Source organism: Heliconius melpomene, chromosome 8 (assembly GCF_056956725.1).
Source record: "Heliconius melpomene rosina isolate 202511_hmr_F chromosome 8, ASM5695672v1, whole genome shotgun sequence".
Taxonomy (NCBI): Eukaryota; Metazoa; Arthropoda; class Insecta; order Lepidoptera; family Nymphalidae; genus Heliconius; species Heliconius melpomene.
The window spans coordinates 5,737,844-5,764,559 of record NC_140396.1 but is presented as its reverse complement, the minus strand read 5'-3'; the positions used below and the strand labels follow the sequence as shown (position 1 = coordinate 5,764,559).

At 33.7% G+C, this 26,716-nt stretch overlaps 4 protein-coding genes across 5 annotated transcripts; 2 read left to right on the top strand and 2 right to left on the bottom strand.

The window, feature by feature from the left end:
* Nucleotides 1-163: 163 nt before the first annotated feature.
* Nucleotides 164-7,961, top strand: PolA2 (DNA polymerase alpha subunit B). The gene is made up of 12 exons (XM_085189199.1): nucleotides 164-320; nucleotides 471-699; nucleotides 841-886; nucleotides 1,929-2,005; nucleotides 3,378-3,548; nucleotides 3,709-3,832; nucleotides 4,325-4,449; nucleotides 4,741-4,889; nucleotides 5,522-5,756; nucleotides 6,666-6,869; nucleotides 7,274-7,451; nucleotides 7,774-7,961. Exons 1-12 carry the CDS (start codon nucleotides 245-247, stop codon nucleotides 7,891-7,893), a joined length of 1,734 nt encoding a protein of 577 aa, XP_085045325.1. The 5' UTR covers nucleotides 164-244; the 3' UTR covers nucleotides 7,894-7,961.
* Nucleotides 7,904-12,961, bottom strand: LOC146536839 (mitochondrial amidoxime-reducing component 1-like). Of its 2 annotated transcripts, none has more exons than XM_085189202.1 (8): nucleotides 12,823-12,961; nucleotides 10,604-10,829; nucleotides 10,214-10,358; nucleotides 9,906-10,000; nucleotides 9,361-9,472; nucleotides 9,067-9,275; nucleotides 8,755-8,829; nucleotides 7,904-8,343 (listed from the first exon to the last, which is right to left on the bottom strand). In XM_085189202.1, exons 1-8 carry the CDS (start codon nucleotides 12,842-12,844, stop codon nucleotides 8,217-8,219), a joined length of 1,011 nt encoding a protein of 336 aa, XP_085045328.1. In that variant the 5' UTR covers nucleotides 12,845-12,961; the 3' UTR covers nucleotides 7,904-8,216. The 2 variants fall into 2 exon arrangements, with proteins under 2 accessions (XP_085045328.1, XP_085045329.1); XM_085189203.1 differs by lacking the exon at nucleotides 12,823-12,961 and adding an exon at nucleotides 11,439-11,720.
* On the bottom strand, nucleotides 12,920-24,932 carry LOC146536838 (mitochondrial amidoxime reducing component 2-like). The gene is made up of 8 exons (XM_085189204.1): nucleotides 24,577-24,932; nucleotides 16,698-16,923; nucleotides 15,659-15,803; nucleotides 14,331-14,425; nucleotides 13,987-14,104; nucleotides 13,692-13,897; nucleotides 13,348-13,422; nucleotides 12,920-13,060 (listed from the first exon to the last, which is right to left on the bottom strand). Exons 1-8 carry the CDS (start codon nucleotides 24,587-24,589, stop codon nucleotides 12,934-12,936), a joined length of 1,005 nt encoding a protein of 334 aa, XP_085045330.1. The 5' UTR covers nucleotides 24,590-24,932; the 3' UTR covers nucleotides 12,920-12,933.
* Nucleotides 24,933-25,447: 515 nt separating this feature from the next.
* Srp14 (signal recognition particle 14) lies at nucleotides 25,448-26,427 on the top strand. Its single transcript, XM_085189213.1, has 3 exons — nucleotides 25,448-25,658; nucleotides 25,752-25,824; nucleotides 25,932-26,427. The coding sequence occupies exons 1-3, from the start codon at nucleotides 25,635-25,637 to the stop codon at nucleotides 26,156-26,158; spliced, it is 324 nt and encodes a 107-aa protein (XP_085045339.1). The 5' UTR covers nucleotides 25,448-25,634; the 3' UTR covers nucleotides 26,159-26,427.
* Nucleotides 26,428-26,716: the final 289 nt, after the last annotated feature.

The following is a 26,716-nucleotide window of genomic DNA, read 5'->3' as shown; positions in this document are numbered from 1 at the left end:
AAAATTCTGCAGTTATAATATTAATCTATTATCTATACAATAGGCCCCACAAAGACAGATTATACTTAATAGTCTACAATTTGTTTGTCTATTATAATGACACAAGTAGAAAACCATAAATTAATGCTCAAATAAAAAATTGTAACTTAGTCTATGTTTAAAACTTTCTGACGCATACTTTTTGATTGGCGCTCTTTTACTTCGTGCTTCCTTCATTCGCTCCGCTCTTTCAATTTTACAGAAAATGGCTACCGAAGAATTGATGACTGAGCAGTTTCAATTTTTAGGTATAGAAGTTCCAAAAGAAGTTTTAAGTAAATGTAAGTATGTAATAAGTAATCTGAAGTTAATTTCCCTGACACCGACCCTTCTTGTAAACTTTTTCAAAACTTTAAACTTAGTTGTTGTTAGTAAAGTTATAACGCTAAGAAGTAACGTTCAAGGTTGTACTGTTATTAATTTCGTTTTAGGTGTAAGTTTATGTACAGAACATAATGTAGATGCCGAAACATTTATTGAACAATGGATGGCATTTAGTTTAACGACATTAAACGGTGCACCGCCAACTTCAGAGAACTTGGAATTACTTGCGAAGAGGGAATTTTCCAAACGTTCGGCAAGTCGACATTGCGTTAACGGAGGTGCACTTTCAAGTACCGGCAAAAGTTTGACTGTTTATGGAATATCCGACGATAATCAGTATCCTTTTGGTCATTTCCACGTGTTTTTGTTGCTTTGAGTTTTTTCCATTGATATTTTGTTCCGGTAACATACACTAATACTTTTTAATATTTTATAGCATGACGGTTTTTTTATAAAGTAATATTTCTTAAATATTAGATCAGATAATGAAGTGCTTTCAAATTATATGACTGGAACTCCAAAAGTAAGTAAACTTGTTGAAGACAAGTTTCTTTTTATAATTACCTTATCTTTTTACATATTTTAGGCATTTATTTTTTATAGTGAGTTTAATTTATCTAACTTTTGAAACTTATAAATACACCAGCTTGAAGATAATTGGAAAAATTTTGCCATCAGTTAATGGGTATAAGTCTAGTGTCACAGTGTGCATTTGTGACTAGATCTACACTCATTGATTGCTTGCAAACAAATCTTCAAGAAGAATTACAGTAGAATATAATATGCAGCTTAATTGTAAATAAACAAGATTTTATAATTATATTTTTTTAATATATGTTTTAGTACATACACATGTTTCTTTGTTTATTATTTAATCATTATCATGTTAATTATAATAATATTTAGTTTACTTAGTATTTTAAGCTTGGTCTCTCAATGTTTAAAAAAACCCTATTCACTTTTGCCTGCGGCTTAACTCCTATGGTCAAATGACAACAATTCAGTTGTGTACACAACAAATTCTAAATGCGTTGAATTAATAGTTACTGAGATTAATGTTTTCATCCTAACAAACTCTCCAGCTTTATAATTTCAATGGGTAGATTTGACTTGATGATCTTTGTGGGCGAGTTTGCTTCTGGTTCATGTCAAATTAACATCATGACTAGATCCATACTCGTCTGCAGCCATCAACTCAATCAACATTAATTAAATCGCAAAATATTATAAATAAAATAACATTTTACCTTGGTAACATTTGAGCTTCACGCTGTATCCTGCACACAGCAGGGTAGGCTTGGTAACATTTAATTGTCACTAATAATGTTCATTAGTTAAGTGCTGTAAAAAATTATTAACAATGTTTAGAGATTGCTTATAATATATAATTGTTGTATAGAAATCATTTTGTATTACATCAAGTACATTAATATTTATTACATACAATAATATTTGCAATATATTGTGAAAAATTATATGATCTTTGTACATATATGACATGAATGTTAGTTATATTATATTATCTAGATGCTTCTACAAAATTCATACTATGGATAATGTTTCAGAGGGTAAAAGTTGAACTTACAGAGTCCAATAAAATTCAAAATAATGAATTACACCCGGCCACATACTCACCAAACATGTAAGTATCCAAGAGTAGATAACAGCAAATAGAGTTCAATACAATGAATATTTTCATTTCCTTGTATGTACTGAATATGATAAACATAGTGTGTTTGTGTGAGAAGTAAAGAATAGTGTCTTGACACTGTCTCCCTAACTTGGTAAATATGAAATAATACATAAAAAAAACTAAAAACGGTACTTAAATCAGCAATATAATTAAAGTCAATCATAAGAGATGCTAGCATATTTAAGTAAGGTTAATCAACTGTACTTTATGCAATATTTATTTTTTTCACATAAAAGTACTACATTTACTATTTTTACCTTAAAATATAAAAACGGAAGTGTCATAATGGGAACGAACCACTAGGTTCACAGGTTCGCCGTTCTTAGCCAGTTATGTGCGGAATACATCGTGAAATAAAAAGAAAAAATATATTCAAATTATTATTTATTCCCTTTTGTATCTATTATACATTTGAATTGAGTTTATTTATCTTGTCTTTTCATTTTAGACAAATTTGTGTTTCTAATCTAATCCATGTACTTGTACTAAATAGGAACCTTAACGCAGTATATAAAGCTACTTCTTGAAACTACCGACTGTAGAAACCATAAAAACATTATAATAAAAACTTATATACAGTATTCTTATTGATAATTTGATATAATATAAGATATTAAATGTCTTACGTCCTTTTATAATATGTACGTCAAGAGATGAGGGTTACGTAACTTAGTACTTTAGTAGTAAGTTAACTACTGTTACTGTGAGCGGAGTAGGCGGGGCTTACGTCATTGAATTTACCATGAACTATTACTGCATTCGTTTTTTTTTGTTGTTTTTCTTCTACATACGTTCATTTAAATATAATTATAAATGTTGTACAATGAAAAGGTTAATTCTGAATATTAAAATGAATAATATACGTTTGTAATGTTTGCTTAATTATGGGATTTCTACTCTTCTTTTTTTTAAATCGATCCCACAAAAAATAATAAGAAAATATTGGTCGACGGTTATATTTTATTAATAATATTGGCGTAATAATGGTTTTCTAATAATATACACATTGTTCACTGTGGAAGAAAATATTATAAAGTAAGAAATATTCTAAAATCAAATTGCGCAGCCATATACAGCTAACCACTTAGGCGAAAATGTTATATGAATATTATTTGTTATACTTACTCATTTACATTATTGCGGCAGTCTCAGATTCTATCTTCCGTGCCCATTCTGATTCATTAATTCATTCCCTCGAGTGGGGATCGAACCCACCACCGTCGCGTTACAGCCACATTCTTGTGCAACTGGGCCACGAAGGACCTTATACGTATAATAATATATACTTACAAGTTCTATTAAAATAAAAGATATTTTATAGTGACAATTCGAGCAAGTACAATGCTCGTACCAACCAAGGCTCAGTCGTACATTCGTATGGAGATGAGAAACTGTTGAGTGCTATCACTACGCCCACAGGAGTAAATGACATTCTGGATTTGAATATTACACAAATGCCTAATGACGATGGCGACTTGTATTCCAAAGCTATGTAAGTTTTTAAAATGGAAGGGACAAATGCTTAAATATTTTAAGCCAATTTTATGTTGATTTGTTTTTTTTTTAATAAATCTTACATCATTGAAAACATTTTTATAATTTTTAACTGATTTTGTTAAATATAAATATAGTTAAATTTATTCTGTCTTCAGGTTTGGTTTCGAATTACTTCACGAAAAAGCTGGTATATTTGACAATCATATCCGGTATATATCTCAATGTATAATGAAGAAGAACGGTATTACTGAATTAGCTTCAGTTAGACATAAAACACAGGTAAATGAAAAAAAAAATGATATGTGCGTATATTATCTCATAAAGTAATAACTTAATAAAAATGAGGTCCGGCCATTGTCATAGGAATAGAGGAGCCCGGAGGGCCATTCCTACCCCAGTCATTTTACTAAAAAGGTATCAGTTCAAAGGTAAAGTCCAGGCCCCCCGTAGAAATTATTTGTAGATACGCCCAATGCCCATAATTTCGCCACTCGACACGAAATGCCTCCAGAATTCGGCGGAAAGTGGGGAACGGAGTGTCTTAACACGAAGTTCCCTCTGCCTACCCCGCTGTGTGCGGTATACAGCGTGAGGCTGATTTTATAATTACAATTTTATGACACTTTGGGACAGTTTCACTTTTCACACGTTTCACACGTTTACTTTAAGTGCGATGGTCGTGGGTTCGGTTCCCACTTGGGAAAAATTTAAACAATTTTCACTTTCTCATTATGCATTCAAATTAAAATATAAAGTAAAATATATTGATAGACAGAGGTGTACGTTGCTGGACGAATAGAATGTGATGCAGACGCAAGACTTAATTCTAAGAGTGTTATTTTACAAGGGACATGGGAGGAGTCTCTCAGTCAGGCTGTTCCAGTAGACTTAGATAAGTATGTATATTTAGTTAAATACTTTTACTATTAAAGCAGTAGAACTGATGAATAAACAATGGTTACCCAATTAGTTAATATATTTAACCAATGTCAAAAAAATCTATTACATATTTCTTTTAGCTTCATGTTGTATTCCGCACATAGCAGGGTAGGTAGAGGGTTTGAGGAGTCTAGGGGTAAGACACTCCGTGGAGGAGGTGAAGACGCATTGGGTGTTGCGGCACTCAACGCCGCTGCGAGTATATAAATTATTCACAAAAAATAATATTTAAAATAACAATTCAACAGTGTGAAGGAATATTCATTATTTCCCGGGCAAGTGGTGGTGATGCGCGGAATCAACCCGCGAGGTAACACGTTCATAGCCCAGCAAGTGTATACGGACGCGGCTCGCCCCATACCAGATATTAAGGCTGACATGATGAACACATTGAAAGGTAAATGTTGCTTCTTTTTAATATATTTTACTATGTACATTTTTTAGACACAGAATAAATCACAACGGCTGTGGGTGCGATCCCCACTTTGAGTTCGAAATCGTCAAAAAGTTGAATAACTAATAAGATATGAATGCTATCACATGATTGTATTTCTTAATACCTCATTAAATACTACGTCTTACATGGAGAAAATTGCTTCTTCGTTTTAAATAGCATTGCCATAAACTTTTAAGAACATTTTTCTTTTATATTTGAACCTGTGAATTATAATCATTGCGTTTTGTTTAAATGGCACAAAAAGTTTATTAATTATCACTAATTAATTTTATTTTTGTTTGAGGCTGTCGTAGCGCAGGGGCGCAAAGGTGTGACTATAACGCGACGGTTGTAGGTTAGATCCTCATTCGGGGGAATCAATTATTACTATTTATTAATATTTTCATTTCTTCGCCCCTGCACCAAGACAATAGCCCATAGTTGAGTTCCGCCGCTCAACAAGCAATGCCTCGTAAAATTGGAGAACTGCGGAAAGTGGAGAACGAAGTGTCTTAACACTAGGTTTCGTCTGCCTACCCTGCGATATGCGGGAAAACAGGATGAAGCTGATTTAATTTAATTTTGTTTTACAGGAACACTATCTATGGTAGTAGCAGCCGGCCCCTACACTACATCAAACAATATGGCGTACGAACCTTTAAAAGACTTTATTACATATATTGGCACACACAAACCTCACATAGCTATAATGACAGGCCCATTTATGGAGTCCGAACACTCGAAAATAAAAGATAACACAATGGCCGAAACTTATCGATCCTTTTTTGAGAAATTACTCGATAGTTTAACGGAAATAAGTAATACAAGGTCAGTATATGGTAGCTTATTATTATTATTCTTAGGTTTACGCTATATTCCGGGTACGGGTGGGCAGAGGGAACCTAGTCTTAAGAAGCTCCGCTCCCCACATATCGCCAAATTTCAGAGACATTGTGAGTGGAACTTATCGCTGCGCTTTGTTTTGTTACTAGAGACAATAAATAATTCTTCCCCTAAGTATAGAGCCCACAACAGGTTACAGTTACCCACTGTGTAGCTGTGCCATGACAGCCTCTTTCATATATTAATAAATGTAACTTTGTGGAGAGGAAATTAGTATTTTTTTTATTAAGTACATAATTGCCGGCGAAATTAAAGTCTCATAAAATTTTAAATATAAATCATTTAAAAATTTAAAGTAGTATATTTGGTATTACACAAAATATTCATGAGATAAACTTATTCTTTGATCTATTTGATAAACAAGAATAATATTAAAATAAACATACAAAACTTTATTTTTATATATTAAGTACTATTTTTTTTTGTAAAATCTCCTTAGTATTAAAATTCTTTTTTTTTTGTATGTATGGCCATATTGAAGAACTTTACTTCGGCCCCTATTTATAAATCACTCTTAACTTCTATGTTTTCAGTCATATATTATAATTTTTTAATTAAAATGGCATCTCAAGATTGATCTCGAGTCACTATTGTGTTTACATTGCTTAATTTAGTTACAATCATTTTTTCAATTCTGGAAATAAATATTATTATACTATTAATTAAATATTTTTCTTTCTTTCTATTTACTAAAAGTATATCAACCATAACTAAATATTAAAAAGTAATGGTTTATAGTATATAAATTTCTTTTTTATGCTTGTTATCTTAGAACTTTTGGCTGCGTGAACCGATTTTGATAATATTTTTTTTAATATATTCTTTTAATTCCAGTCCGTACACACAAATATACATAGTGTCAAGTAGTAAAGATGTGTTCAACGTCCCCATATACCCCACGCCGCTATACAACAGTAGAAAGAAACATACAAATATAAATTTTCTACCAGATCCCAGTACTCTTAATATAAATGGCGTTATTGTGGGCATCACCAGCACTGATGTGATAATGAGTATAAGCCAGGAAGAAATATCTATGTGAGTATTTTTTTTTTATTTAATATGTATAGCCGGATAAATACTATGAACAGAGGTATGAGAACAATGTTCAACAAAATAATTCTTGTCGGGTTATATTTGATTTTTTGGGTTTTAATAGTAAGCCTCTTTTATATTAAAGTGAGTTATGACAGATCTGGTGTTGAATATTAAAAGTTATTTTAACATTGTGTTTTGCAACTCACTATTTATTTCCACCAGATTAATCTCACATAATTGAAGCTGTAGAAGCTCTCACATTAATTGTTTCAATAAAACCCACTGTTCTTCAGGTCAGTCACTTCAGGCTCTGTAAATGTGTATGGCTTCATACACAACTTATTTATTACCATTATTCACGTGGATAAAAGCTGGTATATACTAATATAACTTTATGTTTCCAGAGGAGTAGGTGGAGACAAGCTAGCGCGTCTCTCCCGTCACGTCATCAACCAGCAGAGCTATCACCCGCTGTGGCCGTCACAGCTGACAGTGGATGCGGCGTCATGGGCGGCGCACGCGCAGTTACCCGCCACGCCACATGTACTGGTTATGCCGTCCAACTTTAGATATTTTGTTAAGGTTTGTGCTCGTAAATTGGTCTTAATTTGTTTTTAGTTTTACACATTTTAGAGTTCCGTGCCTTTTAAGAAAAAAGGAGAACCCTCATAAGATTACTTTGTTGTCTTCCCGTCTGTCTGTCTGTCAAGAGCATTATCTCAGGAACCCTTGGATATCGAGTTGAAATTCATACAATGTACTCAGATCTACAGCCCCATATTTTCCCTGAAAAAATCGTATATATACAATTACTTAAAAAATGGCCGTTTGTATCGCAATAAACACGTATTTCGACCGTATAAATTGTACTTCCTTTATATATTACATAAATTTTCTCTTACAGTCAGTCGACGGTTGTATAGTAATAAACCCTGAACATCTAACCAAAGGCGCTGGCGGTGGAACCTTCTCCCGTGTTTTAGTGACGGTTGACGCCATTGCTGCTCAAATTGTTAGGATATAATAAAACAACATTTAATATAAACAAGTTTATTTATTATTGATACCATAAATAATAAACTTTTATATAAACATTTTGGTTTTCTTATGTTCAAATCCTATTAAGAAATGATACCCTTGTAGAACTTAGAAATAGTTAATATACTATAACTTAATTCTTTTTCCCTTATATAGGAACATAGTGTGAACACACTGTTCCCTATTTTCTCCTCTTACACAACACTTGAATTATATAAGAAAAGCAAAAATATTATACATATTTGATTGATGTACTATATAATATTTTATGTTATATACTGATATAATGTTAAATAACAAAAAAAATATCTAAGCTACGTAAATAGGATCGTTGACAGCTATCTCCCCAGGGCCTGAGCGAAGTGTCATTTGGATACCCATCCTAGGAGCGGAGCCCGCGGCCCGACGCTCCACTGGGTCCTCGATTTGGCGGTACCTGAGAGTTACCTTAACTAAGTATATGTTTTTCAATTATGTTGTCAGGGCTATATCCAAAGGATGAGAGGGTGAGTCATTTGTTTTAAAGTTTTTTAATTTATATTTTGATATATTATTATTTAACTTTAAATATTATAAGTCAAAAGATAAAATGGAACTCGTACTATATGGAATCAAAGAAAAAACTAATAACAATCAACCTACGGTTTAGGTGGAGGTGGTTTATTATTATTAACAAAACACCATTTTTTAATTTCATCAATTATTTTTAAATAACGTTGGAACTAGCTTCCATAAATTACATATCTTTGAATTCAAACAGCATCTCAAGATCAATCTCGGGACCCTAGAACCTAGTATGTAGGGTCCTAGGACCTTCGAAGTTGTTTTATTGACTATAATGACTTACGATTTCAATGTCTCCAATGGCTCTGTCTTGGCGTTGCGGACTCCAGTCTCGGGATCAATGGTGGTCATGACACACCTTATAAATACATCACAAGTTACATATATAATGATCCTAATACTTTTTACCACTTTGTTTTTATTTTCAAACGCGGCCGCCTTAAAGTTAGCCTTTCTGAATTTTTGCATTGTTCTCACTCGGGAAGGAAAATAATGAAAATAACGAAAAAGTAAAATCAAATCTACAGCTAACTTCAGGGCGGTTACGTCTTCTTCAACATACTGTAGAATATTTTTTTATAAAAAACATACATACCTGCCACATGGTTTGATAATTTCGAAAATGGTCTCTCCGACTTTAAGATATTTCCAGTTATCCTCGGCGTAGGGCTGTGCGCCGGCGAGGACAAGGTTTGGTCTAAAATTGCGTGGAATTACACGACATTCATTGTCTAGTCTAGTGTTCAATTCCTCTACAGATGCAAGGTTTATTAAATTGAATGGAACTTCGTCTGGAAGTGCTCCCTTTAAAAAAAATCATGAATTATTGTTATATACACTTTATAAATATTAACTTATTTTCATTTTAATGAAAAAAAAATCTAAATACCGTGTCGTTTTTAGTAAATTTGTAGTATTTGCTAGCGTTGGGTCTGAACATCCGGCTGTTCTGAGAAGCGTAGTACACGAGTCTATAGTTATTGGATGATCGGTCGAGCAATCTGGAATTAGAATGTAAATATTTATTTATTACAAAAAGATCACAAATTTCTCAGTTTCCCGCATACAGTAGGGTAGGCAGAGGGAACTTAGTGTTAAGACACTCTGTTCCCCATTTTCGCAGAATTCTGGAGGCGTGTTGAGTGGCGGAACTCAACACCGCGCTTTGCCTCGACACCAGAGCGAAGAAATGAAAAACAAAATATGTGAAGTTATCCACAATTCAAAATGAAAACATATTCAAAAGTTTAAATTTAAATTATTGATACATAATTAAATTGTTTACGTTTAGGTATAATTTTCTTACAAGTACGACTGATAAATTGATGACGAAATTAGGTCGCCAACAACAACATGATAAAATTTTTAAGGGAACCTACAACCTTTAGAAAAATAATTATTAATAAACGAATGCAATAAAAGATATATAAATACCTAGAAAACCATTCGCTGGCTTCTCCACCACAGTCGTATACCGGTACTGTGACTCCCCATACCTTTGCCGTTTTAGGTTTTTGTGAAGCAACAATCTAAAAAATATATATATCTGCATATCAACTGAAAACATACTTGTGAAAATTATAGAATTAAAGAAAATTATATAATTATAGAATTATAGAAAAAAGTTACAACTATTTAACTTTTGTCGGTATATTTAATTATTTATTCATTAATGTAAAAGTATGTACATTATATTCTATTAATAAGTAGCTATTATAGAAATAAATATTGCTTTAGCAAACCTCCGCCAAGTTAACACTCATTGGTTCCATGTCATCATGTTTCACGGTGAGAACAGAGTTCCGCACTGTCGGGTGTATTAAAAGGAGGTCCGGGTATCCTCGCGCTGTGATAAAGTTGTTTTTATCATCAACAACCATTAACGTTCTAAAAATAAGGAGAACATTTTTAAGTAACAATCAATTCTTGTCAACATAATGTAACTATAATAAATATATCTACAACTTCTATTTTCTATGATATTAAGTTTTTAGGCTTTTGTCCATCTTACACTTGAGCAGAAAATAAACAAAACAAAGATAGAATTCTAAAATCTAATCTGTGCAGCCATTTGCAGCTAACTTCAGAACGGCTATGACCCGTTGCGTTGACCGTTTCGTACGAATACATACCGGTCCCTTAACCACCCATCTCTTAGGCCTAAAATGGTACATTCAGCTCTAGTCAGTACTATAGGACCACAAGATTTTATAGGATATGCGTAAATATCTTGCAATGTCCCAACTTGAGTCCATTCTGTTGGTAGTTTTGGCTTTTGAAATTCCTTATAAACGTGATAAGCGCAGTACGCTCCACCGACGACACCCGCGGTCACGACTGCTGCAGTTAGACCAGAACCTGATAAAGATTCAATAATTTATATAATAACAATCCATCTTCTAAACAGAAACTAAAGGATTTAAAAGATAAAAAGATTACAACTGTCAGATAAAGTTGACATATATACATATGTGCATGGCTGGTAGAACAAAATATGTACGATTCATGCTGTTTTACTGTTATATTTTAAACTTTTGTACCAATAAATCGAGAAAGTAAATAAATATAATAGCTAGGCAAAATAACTTGATAGATTTAAATTGATCTAAAATATTCATTATCATCTGTACATAGAAATAAAAAATAAATACTACGCACCTAGCTGATAGTAGCTTCTTAGTTAAAACAAATAGAGATATATGAATACATAATTATATAATTAAAGATACAAGCAAAGCCAAAAGCCAAATGAAACATAAAAATAATAATTGAATTGTTATTTTTTACAAATTAAATATATCATCACATTAAATTTATTTTATTGTTAATATTTATCGTATTAAATAATATATCAGCGTACTATTAAAAACCCGTTACGAATAATTTATTAAAAAACAAGTACAAAGTCCATGATTATAATGCTTTTTTTTGTACTTTCAGTTTATATCAATTATTCTAAAAACTTACCTTGAAAAGGCATTTGTAACGCAAATATAGATCTATCATTAAATTTTCGTCGACACTCAGCAGTCAGCAGTGTTCTATGATAACTGATGACATTTATATAAATAAATTACAAGATAAAAACTGCACCTATATTAAGACGTTGGCAGTTCAATATACGTATTAAATTCTGTGATTGTTACCAATATAGAATTTGTTTTAATTTGTGTTATTTGAAAGAAGGTATATAAATATTATTAATTCATTGTTTTTGTCTAGACAAAGTCGCTAAAGAAGATGTAAGTGGGAAGCATCTTTGGTAATCATTAGTTAATTATTAAAAATAATTATCTCGCAAATTATTTTGAGAAATTAATTATAATTTGTAAAATTAAAATGTCGATTTTATGAAGTTTGTAATTTGTACGGAAATCTCAGAACTTTCAAACATAAACAGACGTTTGAAATTAAATTATTTCATTATTAAATTAAAATTATTTAATTTCAAGGAAAATAATTAAAAAATATATTTATTTGAAATAAAATAATTTAAATATTCAAAGTAACCATTTTATGACTAAAAACCACTTAAGTAGATAATCAAAATAAATAGTGACGTTAATAATAATTTTAATCCATAAATTTTAGTTTATAATATTAATTAAGGATTTTAACGACGACTTCATTTAATGAAGGATATTTGCGATACGCACAAGTTGTATACTCAGTTCCATTTGAAAGTGAATAAGTAACAAGAAACATATATTTTCAATAAATCCTCTGTGTTAATTTTATAATGAAACAAAATTAAAAGCATGAAATATTTTATCAGTAAAATATGGATCTACAAAACCTGTGCAATCTGTCAAAATGGAAAAGAAAAAAACAGTGTCATTATGACAATGTCAAAGAAGTCGTTAACGTGTATTCTTGTCAAGGAACATACTAGAATTCCATACAACGTGACATTGGCGAAATGAATTGTGCTCAACTGGCACGCTCGAAACGCCATATATCAAGAATTCAATTCAACATACTAGAAGCGTAACTCCCATACAAAAAAAAATGCCAGTAGCTTTACACGCTTAAACTACTAGCGCCACATTTTATAGCACCATTCTTTTTGAATTTTTTGATTTTTGTAAAATCAAATTTATCTTGCGTGGAGCAACTAGTGATTTTTAAGCTAGAAACTTAGAAAGGTCTAGGTTTGAATACAGTAGAAACTCAATTAACCGAACTAATTGTAGTCGTCAGTCATTCGGATAATCGAAAATCCGAATAATCGGATCTATAAACAATAGCTGGTTTTGTGCATATATAGCACAAAATTGTTATACTTATGTGTATTAAAAATAACAAGTACATATTAAGAGAAATCAAAGTTTATTAATATATTACAACTTACTTTTTCTCTTAAATAGGAACATAGTTTAATAAACTGTTCTCTATTGCCTTTCCAATTTTCTTAATAAAACAATTAAATGATAAAGGTAAATTTTACAAATGTTTGATAGAATTAAGCTGCGAAAATGGGGTCGTTGATAGCAATCTCCCCGGGACCTGAGCGAAGTGCCATTTGCACACCCATCCTAGGCGCGGAGCCCGCAGCCCGGCGCTCCCCTGGGTCCTCGATTTGGCGGTACCTGAGAGTTACCTTCACTAAGTATATGTTTTTTAATTATGTTGTAATGGTAGGGTTAGGCCATCAGAATCAAATTGGAACTTGTACTATATTAAAACAGAAAAAACTAAGAACAACTAAACTACGAGTTAGGTAAAGGTGGTTTATTATCATTAACAAAATATCATTTTCTTATTTTAGCAATTATTTTTAAATTATATTGGAATATGTTGGAACTAGTTTCAGACTTGAAAGCGATTTATAAACATCCAGGACCTTTGAAATTGTGTTATTGACTACTTGACTTACGATTTCAATGTCTCCATTGGCTCTGCTTTGGCGTTGCGGACTCCAGTCTCGGGATCCATGGTGGTCATGACACACCTTACAAATACATCACACAAGTTACATTTACAAATGAACTATTTACGTTTACCACTTTGTTTTTATTTCCAATCATGGCCGCGTTAAAGTTAGGCTTTCTGAATATTTGCACGTTGTTCACTCGGGAAGAAAATAATTAAAATAAGTCACTCAAGAAGAAAATAATAAAATAAATAAATTCAAATTTGCGCGCCATCTACAGCTAACATAAAAACGGCCACGCATTGTCAATTGTGCCGAATCTTACATTTGACAGAAATCATACAGACCTGACACACGGTTTGATAATCTCGAAAACGGTCTCTCCGATTTTAAGATATTTCCAGTTATCTTCCTCGTAGGGCTTTGCCCCGGCGAGGACAAAGTTTGGTCTGAAAATGCGTGGAGTTACATGACAGTCCTTGAGTCTAGTGTTCAATTCCTCTACAGATGCAAGGTTTATCAAATGGAATGGAACTTCGTCTGGAAATACTCCCTTTAAAAAAATCATAAATTACTATTTTACACTTTCTAAATATTAAGTTATTTTCATTTGAATTAAAGAAAAATAAAAAATATTCATACTGTGTCATTTTTAGTAAATTTGTAGTATGTGCTAACTAGCTGTACAGGTCTGAACTTGCGACTGTTCTGAGAAGCGTAGTACACGAGTTTGTAGTTGTTGGGTGATCGGTCGAGCAATCTGGAATTAGAATGTAAATATTATTGTTTATTTATTACGTAAAGGTGTTCTCAATTTAAATTGAATTAATATTGAAAGTTAAAATTTTAATTATTCTTACTTTTAGGTCTAATTATCTTAACAAGTACAACTGTTAAGTTGATGACGAAATTAAGTCGCCAACAACATGACAATTTTTAAGGGAACATCTGAACCTTCAGAAAAAAAAATAAGAAGCTATATATACCTAGAAAACCATTCACCAGCATCCCCGCCACAGTCGTATACCGGCACTGTGACTCCCCATACTTTCGCCGTTTTAGGTTTTTCTGAAGCAGCAATCTAAAAAAAAAAAGCATAGCTGCATATCAACTGAGAATATATTTTTGAAAAATGAATCAAGTACTTGTTTTCGGTGAAACATAGAAAAATTACAATTAGGGGAATTGTGCTCAAGATGGCATACTATGATAAGATGACACACTACCAATATTGATGAAACTATTAGCGCTAAGTGCGATCTTGTGACGTTTTAGAGAGTGTCTGTAGGTGTAGGTAGTGCTTAAATTCAGTATGGCTGAAAGTGAATGCAGATGGGCAAGTAATTCATGTTTTCGTTATTTTCAATTGCAACAAATTTTTCTTTCGCTTTTGCTTGATGATGAAAAGACATGTAAGATAAAGATTTTCTCTTTGAACTAATTATAAATGTAAAATAGGATTATTATATGACACAACTAACGCTAAAAGCGCATCCTAACCTATAAACTTTTGTCACAACGGTTAAAATTAAATTCATATATCTATTGGGTAAGATGACATACAAAACGTAAGTATAAGATGGCATACTATCTTACCCTTATAAATAGAATCTATGTATTTTTTTTTCTTTACCTATAAAATTCCTGGCAATTACAAGTCACAAGAAGACATGGATAAGGCTGCTAGAGCAAGGGCATTCAATAGCTGCAGGTGACGAAGCTTATTTCCCTTTTGGAAAAGGAAGTGACTGATAACGGAATCCAACCTCATAATCTTTGCAACATATATGAATCTGGCCTTAATACTGTTTAAAAGCCCCCCAGCAAAGAAGGAACTATTTATTTGTGAACTATGCTCGACAAATAATGATGGCATTTTTATGCCACATACTAAGTATGTCATTTTACCCTGTAGATATTTCGTCTTACACTGGTCGACCTAAGTGCGATTTTTGTTTATTTTTATGATGTTTGAAAGATGATTGTTCTGAAACTAAAATAATTTCGTTGATTATGAAATATATAATAGTATACGCAATATGCTGTTCTCAGATCACTTTATTTATTTGAAATATTTATCTTCAAACAAAAAGTATGTCATCTTAAGCACAATTCCCCTACTTTTCGGTATCAATTTTTTATTCAACTTGGCTTTATTGCTGTTTACCTGGACTGGTCTTCCGGATGGCATCCGGATGCCCATTGCCCATAGTATTGGATGGATATTGGATATTATATATGATGGACGGATATTATACATGGATATTCTATTCTACTATTAGCTATTGAAGAAATAAATATAGATTTAGCAAACCTCTGCTAAGTCGACACTCATTGTTTCCATGTCCACATGCTTCACGGTGAGAATAGAATTCCGCACTGTCGGGGTTATTAAGAGAAGGTCCGGGTGTCCTCGCGCTGTGATAAAATTGTTTTTATCATCAACTACCATTAACGTTCTAAAAATAAAAAGGCAATTTTTAAGTTAGTATAACAATTCTTGTCAATATAATGTACCGACAATAAATATATCGACATTTTTTTGGCTTCAAGCTGTATCCCACATAGAGCAAGGCTGGCAGAGGGAACTAGGGAACCTAGTGTAGATATTCTGTTTCCCGTAAACACTTTCCATTGCCTCACTTTCTGCCGAATTTTCGAGGCTAGTCGTGGCGCAGGGGCACGACTAGCCTCGAAAATCAAAGAAAAGCAAAGTATGACTGTAAACGTGACTGCTTGTAAGTTCGACCCCCACTCGAGGTAATTAAATATTTATTTAAATGTATATTTCCATCCTTCACTCTATTGTCGAAGCAAAAGCACGGCGTTGCATTCCGCCACTCAGCACGCAATGCCTCCACAATTCAGTAGGAAGTGAGGGACGGAGTGTCCTAACCCTAGCTCTAGGGTTCTCTATGCATAGCTAAAAAAATTCATTCTCCCTAGAGGGAATCGAACCCAAAATTTTCCACTGCGCCACGATATCTTCATGATCACATTTTAATAGGACATGAATAAGTTGCAAATAAATTATTGCACATTAAATCCATAGATACGTTATGTAAATCTGCGAGTATCACAGTACGATCGACGAGTCATGGCCGTCTGAAATTCAGTCAACTCTCTTGCATTGTTCATTTAGGGAAAGGATATTAACTAAAATAATTGTGTTCAATATGGTCGACATTTGTGACCATCCGAAGAAGAAGTCGATGTTAAACTTTTGTGCATTGTACACTCGGGAAGAAAATAAAATCAAAAGTTATGAAGAATTCTAAAATCAAATCTGCGCAGCCATCTGCAGAGCGGCCATGATCCGTTGCGTTGATCGTTCCGTACAAACACATACGTACCTGTCTCTCAACCAACCATCTCTTAGTCCTAAAATGGTACATTCGGCCTTAGTCATTATTATAGCACCACAAGATTTAATAGGATATATGTAAATATCTTGCAATGTTCCAACTTGGGTCCATTCTGTTGGTAATTTTGGCTTTTGAAATTCCTTATAAATGTGATAAGCGCAGTACGCTCCACCGATGACGCCCGCGGCCGCGACTGCTGCGTTTAGACCAGAACCTGACAAAAATTAAACTAAAAGATTTAAAATTTAAGAGATAAAAAGATTACAACTTTCAAATAAAATTTATATACATATCTACATTATATAAATTATGTGCATGGCTGGTAGAAAAAAATATGCACGAATTCTGTTTTTAAAAAAAGATTAATTGAAATATTCTATAATCATACTGTGTAAAACAGTTTGTTTCAGTTTGATATTTAAAACTTTTCTACAAATAAATCGGGAAAGTAAATAACTAGAATAGGTAGGCAAAATAGCTTGATAGATTTAAATTGATCTAAAATGAATATTTATTAACAGCTGTACTCGTAATTCAGTCATTTTGTTATTGTGTGTTGCGGTTATTTGTGTTTTGCTCTTTTATCGGTTAACTTATTTTTTCTAACTCTAGTGAGTTATTCGGACTTTGATAGTGCTGCTTCTCTCATTTTTTGGCTATCCTACCTGCCTGATTGACCCCGGCTTTAGTATAAGAACTGCCGAAATATCCACCTTCTAACTCTTACTTCGAATGTGAACAAACGATATAATATATTTTTTAAATAAACGTATTAAACAACATACGCTTTGTTTATATACTAATCCTTATATCAACATTCAATCGATACAATCAAGGAAAATTTAATATATATGTACAATATGCATGTATATATATATATAGATACAATAAAAGTTAATAGCTATAGGTAGGTACTTAGAGAGTAGAGACACAAAGGACACCTAGCGCTTAGGGCGGCGTAAACAAACATTTCTGATGCGCCAGTGGATTATCTATCTCTAGTATATGTGAATTATCTATGAATTCATTACTACGCACATATGAGTTAGTAGGTACTTAGCCAACACAAATAGAGATATATGAATACATCGCACCCTTAGAATTATAGAGACCTATTAAAAAAATAACCAGTTTTGGGTAACGTCAAATAAAGATGTGTACAATTACGTTTTTGTACAAAAATTAGGCTTACAAAATCAATTTAGATGATACAGTAGTAAATGGGTTTTAAGTTAATAAATTGTTTTTTTAAGTAAATATATTATCTCATTAAATGTATAATTAGGTTTCAGAAGTGAAATATCAAAAGAAAACTACACAACACTAATGTTACAAATACAATCTTATTTATTAAAAATCAAAATAACTATAAACTGAAGTTTATATAACTAGAAACTTATATAAAACACCAACAACATTCGAAAACACATATAGGTATTTACTCAGTGTTAATTATAGCAGCTCTTTTGACCAATTCACAATATTTATTAATTAAAACATTTAAATTACTTTATAACTTGCTAATAATTATCTATTAACAACCTAGTAACAAATCACATCGACTACAACACGTGTAACCTCAAGTATATGAGGGCCAAAATATGTCTTCCCGCTAAAATTAGTAACTTAATAACAAAATGAAAAGAGCGGGAGCGGAAGACATTGACATTGACACATTGCAGTACTATATTTGACAGTTGACATTTGTAGCACAGAAGTCTCCTAACTCGGCCATTCTGACCCTGCGTCGTCCCCGACGTAGCTGATCCAGTTGCCTGATCACATGCTGGTGCATCCCGATTAGCCCCAAAGTCATCAGCGTCGTTTCATGGCTGTATTGATGAAAATTCTACAGTAGTATCATATTCGCTGTCTTCATCATCTAAAATTTTAAGTTTATAAATGTCTAAAGATTACAACATAAACGGATAGGCAATCAAAATGTACAGACAAAAGATATAAAAATAAAAAGTTTTGAGAGCTCTCATTTTTAACCCTGTAAAATCTTCATATCCAAGTATGTTCAGTCTGGTGCAGCAAACTCTGGAACCTGTGAACAGAACAGTCAGAAGGCGTCCCCTCTGTCTGCCAGGACCAAACGTCCACATAGACGTCACATGGTCCACAATGACCAAACGTTCACATAGACGTCACATGGTCCACAATGACCAAACGTTCACATAGACGTCACATGGTCCACAATGACCAAACGTTCACATAGTCGTCACATGGTCCACAATGACCAAACGTTCACATAGACGTCACATGGTCCACAATGACCAAACGTTCACATAGACGTCACATGGTCCACAATGACCAAACGTTCACATAGACGTCACATGGTCCACAATGACCAAACGTTCACATAGACGTCACATGGTCCACAATGACCAAACGTTCACATAGACGTCACATGGTCCACAATGACCAAACGTCAGCAAGGACCAAATGTCCACCTTGACCAAATATCCACAAGAACCAAACGTCCACATGGGCGTCACATGGTCCACAAGGACCAAACGTCCACATGAATGTCACATGGTCCACAAGGCCATAATGTCAGCAAGGACGAAACATCCTTCAGAGCCAAACGCTCTTCACAAAATCTTTCAGGGCCACACACCCGTCAAAATTTCTCAGGCCATATGTCTCATCAGACCAAACGTCTGTTACAAGTCAAAGTCAAAACACCCAACCCAACCCCATGTCTGTGCCCAAAGGGACCACACATCCAATTGAACTCAATAAACAAACTGCCACATTACACCAGTATTGTACACTAAGCCCCACCTTGGTTGTCAGACAAAAATTAAACAATTAGAAAAAGAATTAATGGAGGAAGAGAAAAAATAAAATGTCAGTCTGTATGTATGTAAACATGTAATGATTTAGAAAGAAATTGTGCTAGACAACAAAGCAAGAATTAGTGCAATACAGTTAAAATAACTTGTCAATGAAAAAGGCAGTACAAATTTCCAGTCACTAATCCCCATGCCATTGTACCATGTTAGAGCTCCTCAAGTGGTTTAACTACCACCACTCAATAATTAATTGCCTCAGTCTTATAGAAGCTCGGCCTAACCTGACCTCTATTTATAATTCAACCAACATGTTCAATTTCTGTTGAAGTAATAAACATATTCGAAATTTTATGGGAAAATCGGTTTTTTTTTTTTGTTTGAGTATTAATAGTAACTGAATCCCATCATAACGCATTATCAACACGTCATCAACATATTCTAAAACATGACCACATTCAATATGTGTTTACATAAAATATAACAACATTCAACACATGTTTACATAAAATATTCATAACCACCACCACCACCAAATTATCCGTGTGTGATCATCAATCAAAGGGAGAAGATAGCATCCTCCGATATTCAACCCTTTCAGTGCCCCACAATCAACACATATACACACTTTAGATTGCACCCTCCAACACACATACTACACTCCTCTCTTCAAGATAGCTGACAATTTCATATACTTTAAGCTTTTCCCCACCCCATAGGGAAGATAAGCATTTTCCCATATTTACCGTTGTTTGCACATTTAATGGCACCGGCGACCGAATAATGTGAAAATTTATTTATTATGTACATAAGAGAATCCAGCTAATAACTTAAGTGGTACATTAATGTGCTGCCAAACGCAGAATGTGCTGACAGACACTTCAATACAGACACACTTCACACTTCAGACCAGAACAATAGATATTCCTAGGCATTGTTTACTCCTCACTAATTAAGTTGTCTGAATTTGTCTTCTATATCATAAACAATAAATTATTATTTACTATAAACATTCTTCTGGTTTCAATTTCCCATTTTAATCTGTTTAAAATAATTCAAACTCCTTAACCTCATAATAGAAGTACACAGAAATCTTTTGCTACAATAATCTCTCCCACTAATTACTTTTATAGCCATTAATAGAGATAAGTCTAAATATTGTATCCTCAGTAATATAAGTAATAGTTGTAAACTTAGTCTTAGCAAAAATTATATATGTAGTAATCATAATGAACTTGATGTAATCGATAATCCTATTTGTGAAACTGAAATTATGTCTATGTATGTTATGGCTTTTAATTCACTTCCTACTATTTGTAAAACAAATTTTATTTTAGGAAATTTACATTTTTGTCAATCACTAGGTAATAATTGATGGGTCTTTATTTATTCAAATCTACTAAATTGCATGTTAATTGTAATAACAATGATTTCAATGTAACTTTATTTGACACTGGAATTTTAACTTTGAAGCTGAATTTATTTACTCAGAATGTTACCTACAACATATGTTACAGATGTAATTAATTAATTATTAATATTTAGTCTCCATATACATTCTACCATTAGGCATGAAAATATTACATTTGGTTTTATTAACATAAAATTTACAATTTTTATATTTACTTGTTATGTAAAATTTATTAGTTCAATTAATCCAACAATTAAATTAAATTCTACTCATTCTGATTTCAATCGTATAGCAGACAATTGTTGCAATTGCACATAAATTAAAAATATTAATAATTCTAATTTGTTTAATTTAATAAATCCTAAGTTATATATAAGGTTTGCACCCTTATCTGCAGCATTGCATCACTTCAATACTATGTATGTATTAATAAGTCATTAGTATAAAACATAGTTAGTCTACCTGAAACTCTCCTAACAGCCACACATTTTCCTATCTCCACTGTGACTCAATTCTATTTGTTTTATGATTGAGACTTTAATTAATATGTTTTAAATTATTACCAAATCTCTTTTTAATTGATTAAATCTTTTTTTTTTTTTAAAACAACTTTAAGCCAAATGTACATAACAGCACACACATTCTACATACAATAACATCAGCATCTATAATAACTAGAACAGGCATGCAAGATCTCGGAACACCTATCAAGTCAGTTCCAAGTGAGAACTCATCAATAGCCAAGGGCACAAAACCATTTCCTGCCAACAAAGTAACAGTGTTACTCACCCTCCAAGTGAGAGCTGATCAATAGCCAAGGAAACAAAACCATTTCCTTCCAACAAAGTAACAGTATTACTCACCCTTCAAGTGAGAGCTCATCAATAGCCAAGGAAACAAAACCATTTCCTTCCAACAAAGTAACAGTATTACTCACTCTCTAAGGTACAGTTTATTGGTTCTCCCTCACACAACAAACATTTCAGAACAAACAAAGGTTACAAGTCATACTGCTACCATTCCTAGGTTTCCTTATCCAATGTTACTCACACCCCCTTCACCAACAATAAAATTGTTCCAATCTAAAAGAATTGTGTAACGGACGCCCAATTATTAAGCTATGAATCTCTTGTCTTTCTTTTTTTTTTTTAGTCACTATGAATTATGCTCAACTGGCAAGCTCGAAACGCCATATATCAAGAATTTAATTCAATTCACTAAGCCCTATATACATTGACAAGAATCATCTCAAGGCAAACTGGCACCCGTCTCTCCTCTAGCACACTAAGCACAACCGCAGGACTCTTCAGAATCAGCCTGCATAAAACATCAACCACCTATGATCACCAGTAATCACTCACTCACTCATTCAATCATGAACATCACCCTTAAGGCACCCAGAGTCATGTGATAAACATTCTGAATCATTCCAGTTATTAGTACTTCTAACCCTCTCCACCTCCTCACACTATAGTTCAATATTATTGATAACAGCGTCAGTTTGATATAAAATAGTTTTGTATTATTCAACTATTTAAAGATTTTATTGCATCAGAAAGATTAAGGGCTACCTTGGTAACCCCTGAAGTACATTGATAAGGCGATGAGGTATCAGAGGCCATACTTTCAGATAATGCACCTTTGGGAAAAGTATCAAATCTAACAGTTAATCATTTAAATTTGTTTTTAACAAACTAGCATGACAGGTTGAATTATGAGGAGAAATATTACTTTTTACCTTTTTCAAGTTTGTCTAATCTCCAAAGAAATGCATTGTAATGCTCACCAGTAGAGGCACTCAGATACCTGGAGACACACAGAGACGCGTCGCGCATTGCAAACAGAAGCGCGCATACACGTGCGGGGACGCGTCGCTCATCAGTATCAGAGGCGCGCAGACACGCGCAGGAACTGCATCGAGAGCAGTGGCGCGCAGATACGCGCGGGGACCGCATCGAGAGCAGTGGCGCGCAGATATGCGCGGGGACCGCATCACAAGCAGTCTCGCAGACGCATCGCACATTGCGAGCAGAGGGTGTGCAGACGCACACCAAGATGCGCAGGAATGCGTCGCACATCGCGAGCTGAGGGCGTGCAGAGGCACACCAAGACGCCCAGGTAAGCGTCGCACATCGCGAGCTGAGCGCGTGCAGAGGCACACCAAGACGCGCAGGAAAGCGTCGCGCATCGCGAGCTGAGATCGTGCAGAGGCACACCAAGACGCGCAAGAAAGCGTCGCGCATCGCGAGCTGAGGTCATGCAGAGGCACACCAAGACGCTCAGGTAAGCGTCGCGCATCGCGAGCTGAGCGCGTGCAGAGGCACACCAAGACGCGCAGGAAAGCGTCGCGCATCGCGAGCTGAGGTCGTGCAGAGGCACACCAAGACGCGCAGGAAAGCGTCGCGCATCGCGAGCTGAGGTCGTGCAGAGGCACACCAAGACGCGCAGGAAAGCGTCGCGCATCGCGAGCTGAGGTCGTGCAGAGGCACATCAAGACGCGCAGGAAAGCGTCGCGCATCGCGAGCTGAGGTCGTGCAGAGGCACACCAAGACGCTCAGGTAAGCGTCGCGCATCGCGAGCGAAGGGCGTACAGAGGTACACCAAGACGCCCAGGTAAGCGTTGCACATCGCCAGCAGAGGTACACAGAGACGCGCGGGGACGCGTCACTTGTCGTGGGAGCAGAAGCACCTCATAGCGGCACGGCGGCGGCATGAATGTCCTGCAACAGCACCTTGAAAGCACCAGCGCGAGCGCTCGAGACACCCTTAGCGCTCGAGTCTCATAACGTGGCCTTCAAATGACTTAACCTATCTCGCTAACCGCGACCACGTGTCGTGTCCGGTCGACGTGATTTGTTTTGTGATTTACCTCCAGCATCACCCATATTTAACACTGTATTTCTGTATAGGCAATAAATAATTTAAGAAAAGAAAAATGATGAAACTGGTGTTTTATTTGCTTTCACAAAAATAACAAAATTATAAAGTACAAGGATCTGGCCTGATGGGCTTAGATAGGTATCCCACTTCTGAAATTAGGTTTCAGAAGTGAAATATCAAAAGAAAACTACACAACACTAATGTTACAAATACAATCTTATTTATTAAAAATCAAAATAACTATAAACTGAAGTTTATATAACTAGAAACTTATATAAAACACCAACAACATTCGAAAACACATATAGGTATTTACTCAGTGTTAATTATAGCAGCTCTTTTGACCAATTCACAATATTTATTAATTAAAACATTTAAATTACTTTATAACTTGCTAATAATTATCTATTAACAACCTAGTAACAAATCACATCGACTACAACACGTGTAACCTCAAGTATATGAGGGCCAAAATATGTCTTCCCGCTAAAATTAGTAACTTAATAACAAAATGAAAAGAGCGGGAGCGGAAGACATTGACATTGACACATTGCAGTACTATATTTGACAGTTGACATTTGTAGCACAGAAGTCTCCTAACTGTATATTATTATTGCATATGTAGGTTGTCGTTTTAATTAACATATAAGTCATCTATTAAATTCCCGGTACAAATATTTTATTACAAAACAAGTTAATTATAAGGCCAAAGTTCATGATTATAATGGTTTTTTCTGTATTTTCAGTTATAATTATATTAATTCTTCTAAAAACTTACCTTGAAAAGGCATTTCTAAAGCTTATATAGATTTATTAATTAAATAATTTTCATTAATTTTCTTCGACACTCAGCAGTTAGCAGTGTTCTATGAGAACTGATGACATTTATGTAAATAAACTAGGTACATGATAAAAATTGCACCTATTTTAAGACATTGGCAGTTCAATATAGGGGAGAGCAGGTAGAATTCATATACTTTTTACTCTTATCTATAACAGTAAACATAACAGAAATTAATTTTAATTTTTGCGAATTAACTTAAATCTGCTGTTTATTTTATATATTTGGTTATGGTTACAGTTAACTTTAGTGCTGATACAAACTTATATGATAAACAAACAGCAACATTTACGAAAAATGGAAAACGTACGAATCTACTCCACACACGTAGAACATAGAGAAGGGTGCATTCGTACATAATGGAGAGCTTTCATTCACAATAAATAAAAAAATCTTTTTTATGAAATTATCTATTTTTTCAAAGTAACCATTTTATGGTTAAATAAGATATAATTAAAACCACTTAATTAGATATTCAAAAAATTGTGACTTATAATTTTAATCCATAGATTTCAAAATTTATGGTATTTATTAAGGTTTCGACGGCTTCATTTAATGAAGGACATTTGTGATACTCACAACTTGTATACTCAGTTCCATTTGAGAGTGAATAAGGAATAAGAAACATAATATATTTTCAATAAATTCAGTGTTAATTTTATAATGAAACAAAATTAAAAGCATGAAATATTTTTTCAGTAAAATATGGATCTACAAAACCTAAACCTAGGGTATGGTATGGTTCTTTTATTGCATACAAAACCTGTGCAATCTGTCAAAATGAAAAAGAAAAAAACAGTGTCATTATGACAATGTCAAAGAAGTCGTCAACGTGTATTCTTGTCAAATCAAAGTTGCCTTGCGTGGAGCGAATAGTGATTTTAAATTCAAGCTAGAAAAGCCTTTGAATATGTATATAATTATATAAAACATCTTGATTATCTCAATTAGATACCTAAGAATATACTGAAGTTATTGTTAAAAAAATTGTAATCATGGTTTTGTTAGGGAATGATGAAGTAAGTTTTCAGAGGTCCTGTCCGGTTTTATTTCACTTATTTATATCGTTTTTACTTTTCATTGTCAATAGGTAACAACCCCTTTTATTTCAGTTTTTGATGGAGCTCTCAAAGTTATTCCAAAAAGCTCGAGTATCTGGATCAGTTACAATGACTATGAAAAGATGTAAGATCACTAAGCATACTTTTTAATTAAATTTCGTTTATTTTAGTTCTAGAAAACTTTTTTCAATATAAATTCAATACAATAACCATTTATTGTTTTTATAACAGATGATGGGAGAACCAAGCCAGTACCCCGAGATGGTACACCTGTTGTCAAAAATCCTGAATACAAATGTCTTGTAAGAGCTCAATCTAGAAGCAAAAAGATTTCAACTGTCATAGAGCAAAGGGATGTGGAAAAATTTACTGATGCTTATTCAAATTTACTTAAAACTAGTGTGAATGGGCTCAAACGTTTGAAGAAACCTAAGAAAAAGGCGATGGCAACTCAGTAATTCATATTTTGACAGTGTGACAAGAGACTGAAGCAATATAATTTATAGTGATGTGCAAATGAACTGTGTGGATGTGCCACTGCTTACTGCCAGGCCTGTTGGTAAAGGTCCATTGAATTGTGCTTTTTTCTCAGTGTGAGAGAAGAGTTGGAGTCTTGCCTGTATGGCTGGTGACTGCGGTGCTTCAGTCACTGACCATCTTGTCCATTCTCCCATTTATATATAAAAGTTTACATTTATTAAATAAATAATGCTGGTTTGTATCGTAAGATTTTTTTTTATATGCTGTGTTTGTTCAGACTATTATTTTAGTGAATATTATGGTAGATGAAATTTTAAATCCTGCTATTGAATAGCATAGCTTTCCATATCTCATAAATAGACAGAATGTAGGAAACAGAGTGTCTTTACATTTGGTTAAGACACTTCACTTCCAACATATCATATGTTGGAAAAAGTTTTATTAGTTGTGCTAAACTTTTATTTCTTTATGGCAACAGTGAAATAAACAACAATTAATACTTTACTTTCTAAATATAATATATGTGGAAAGGTGTA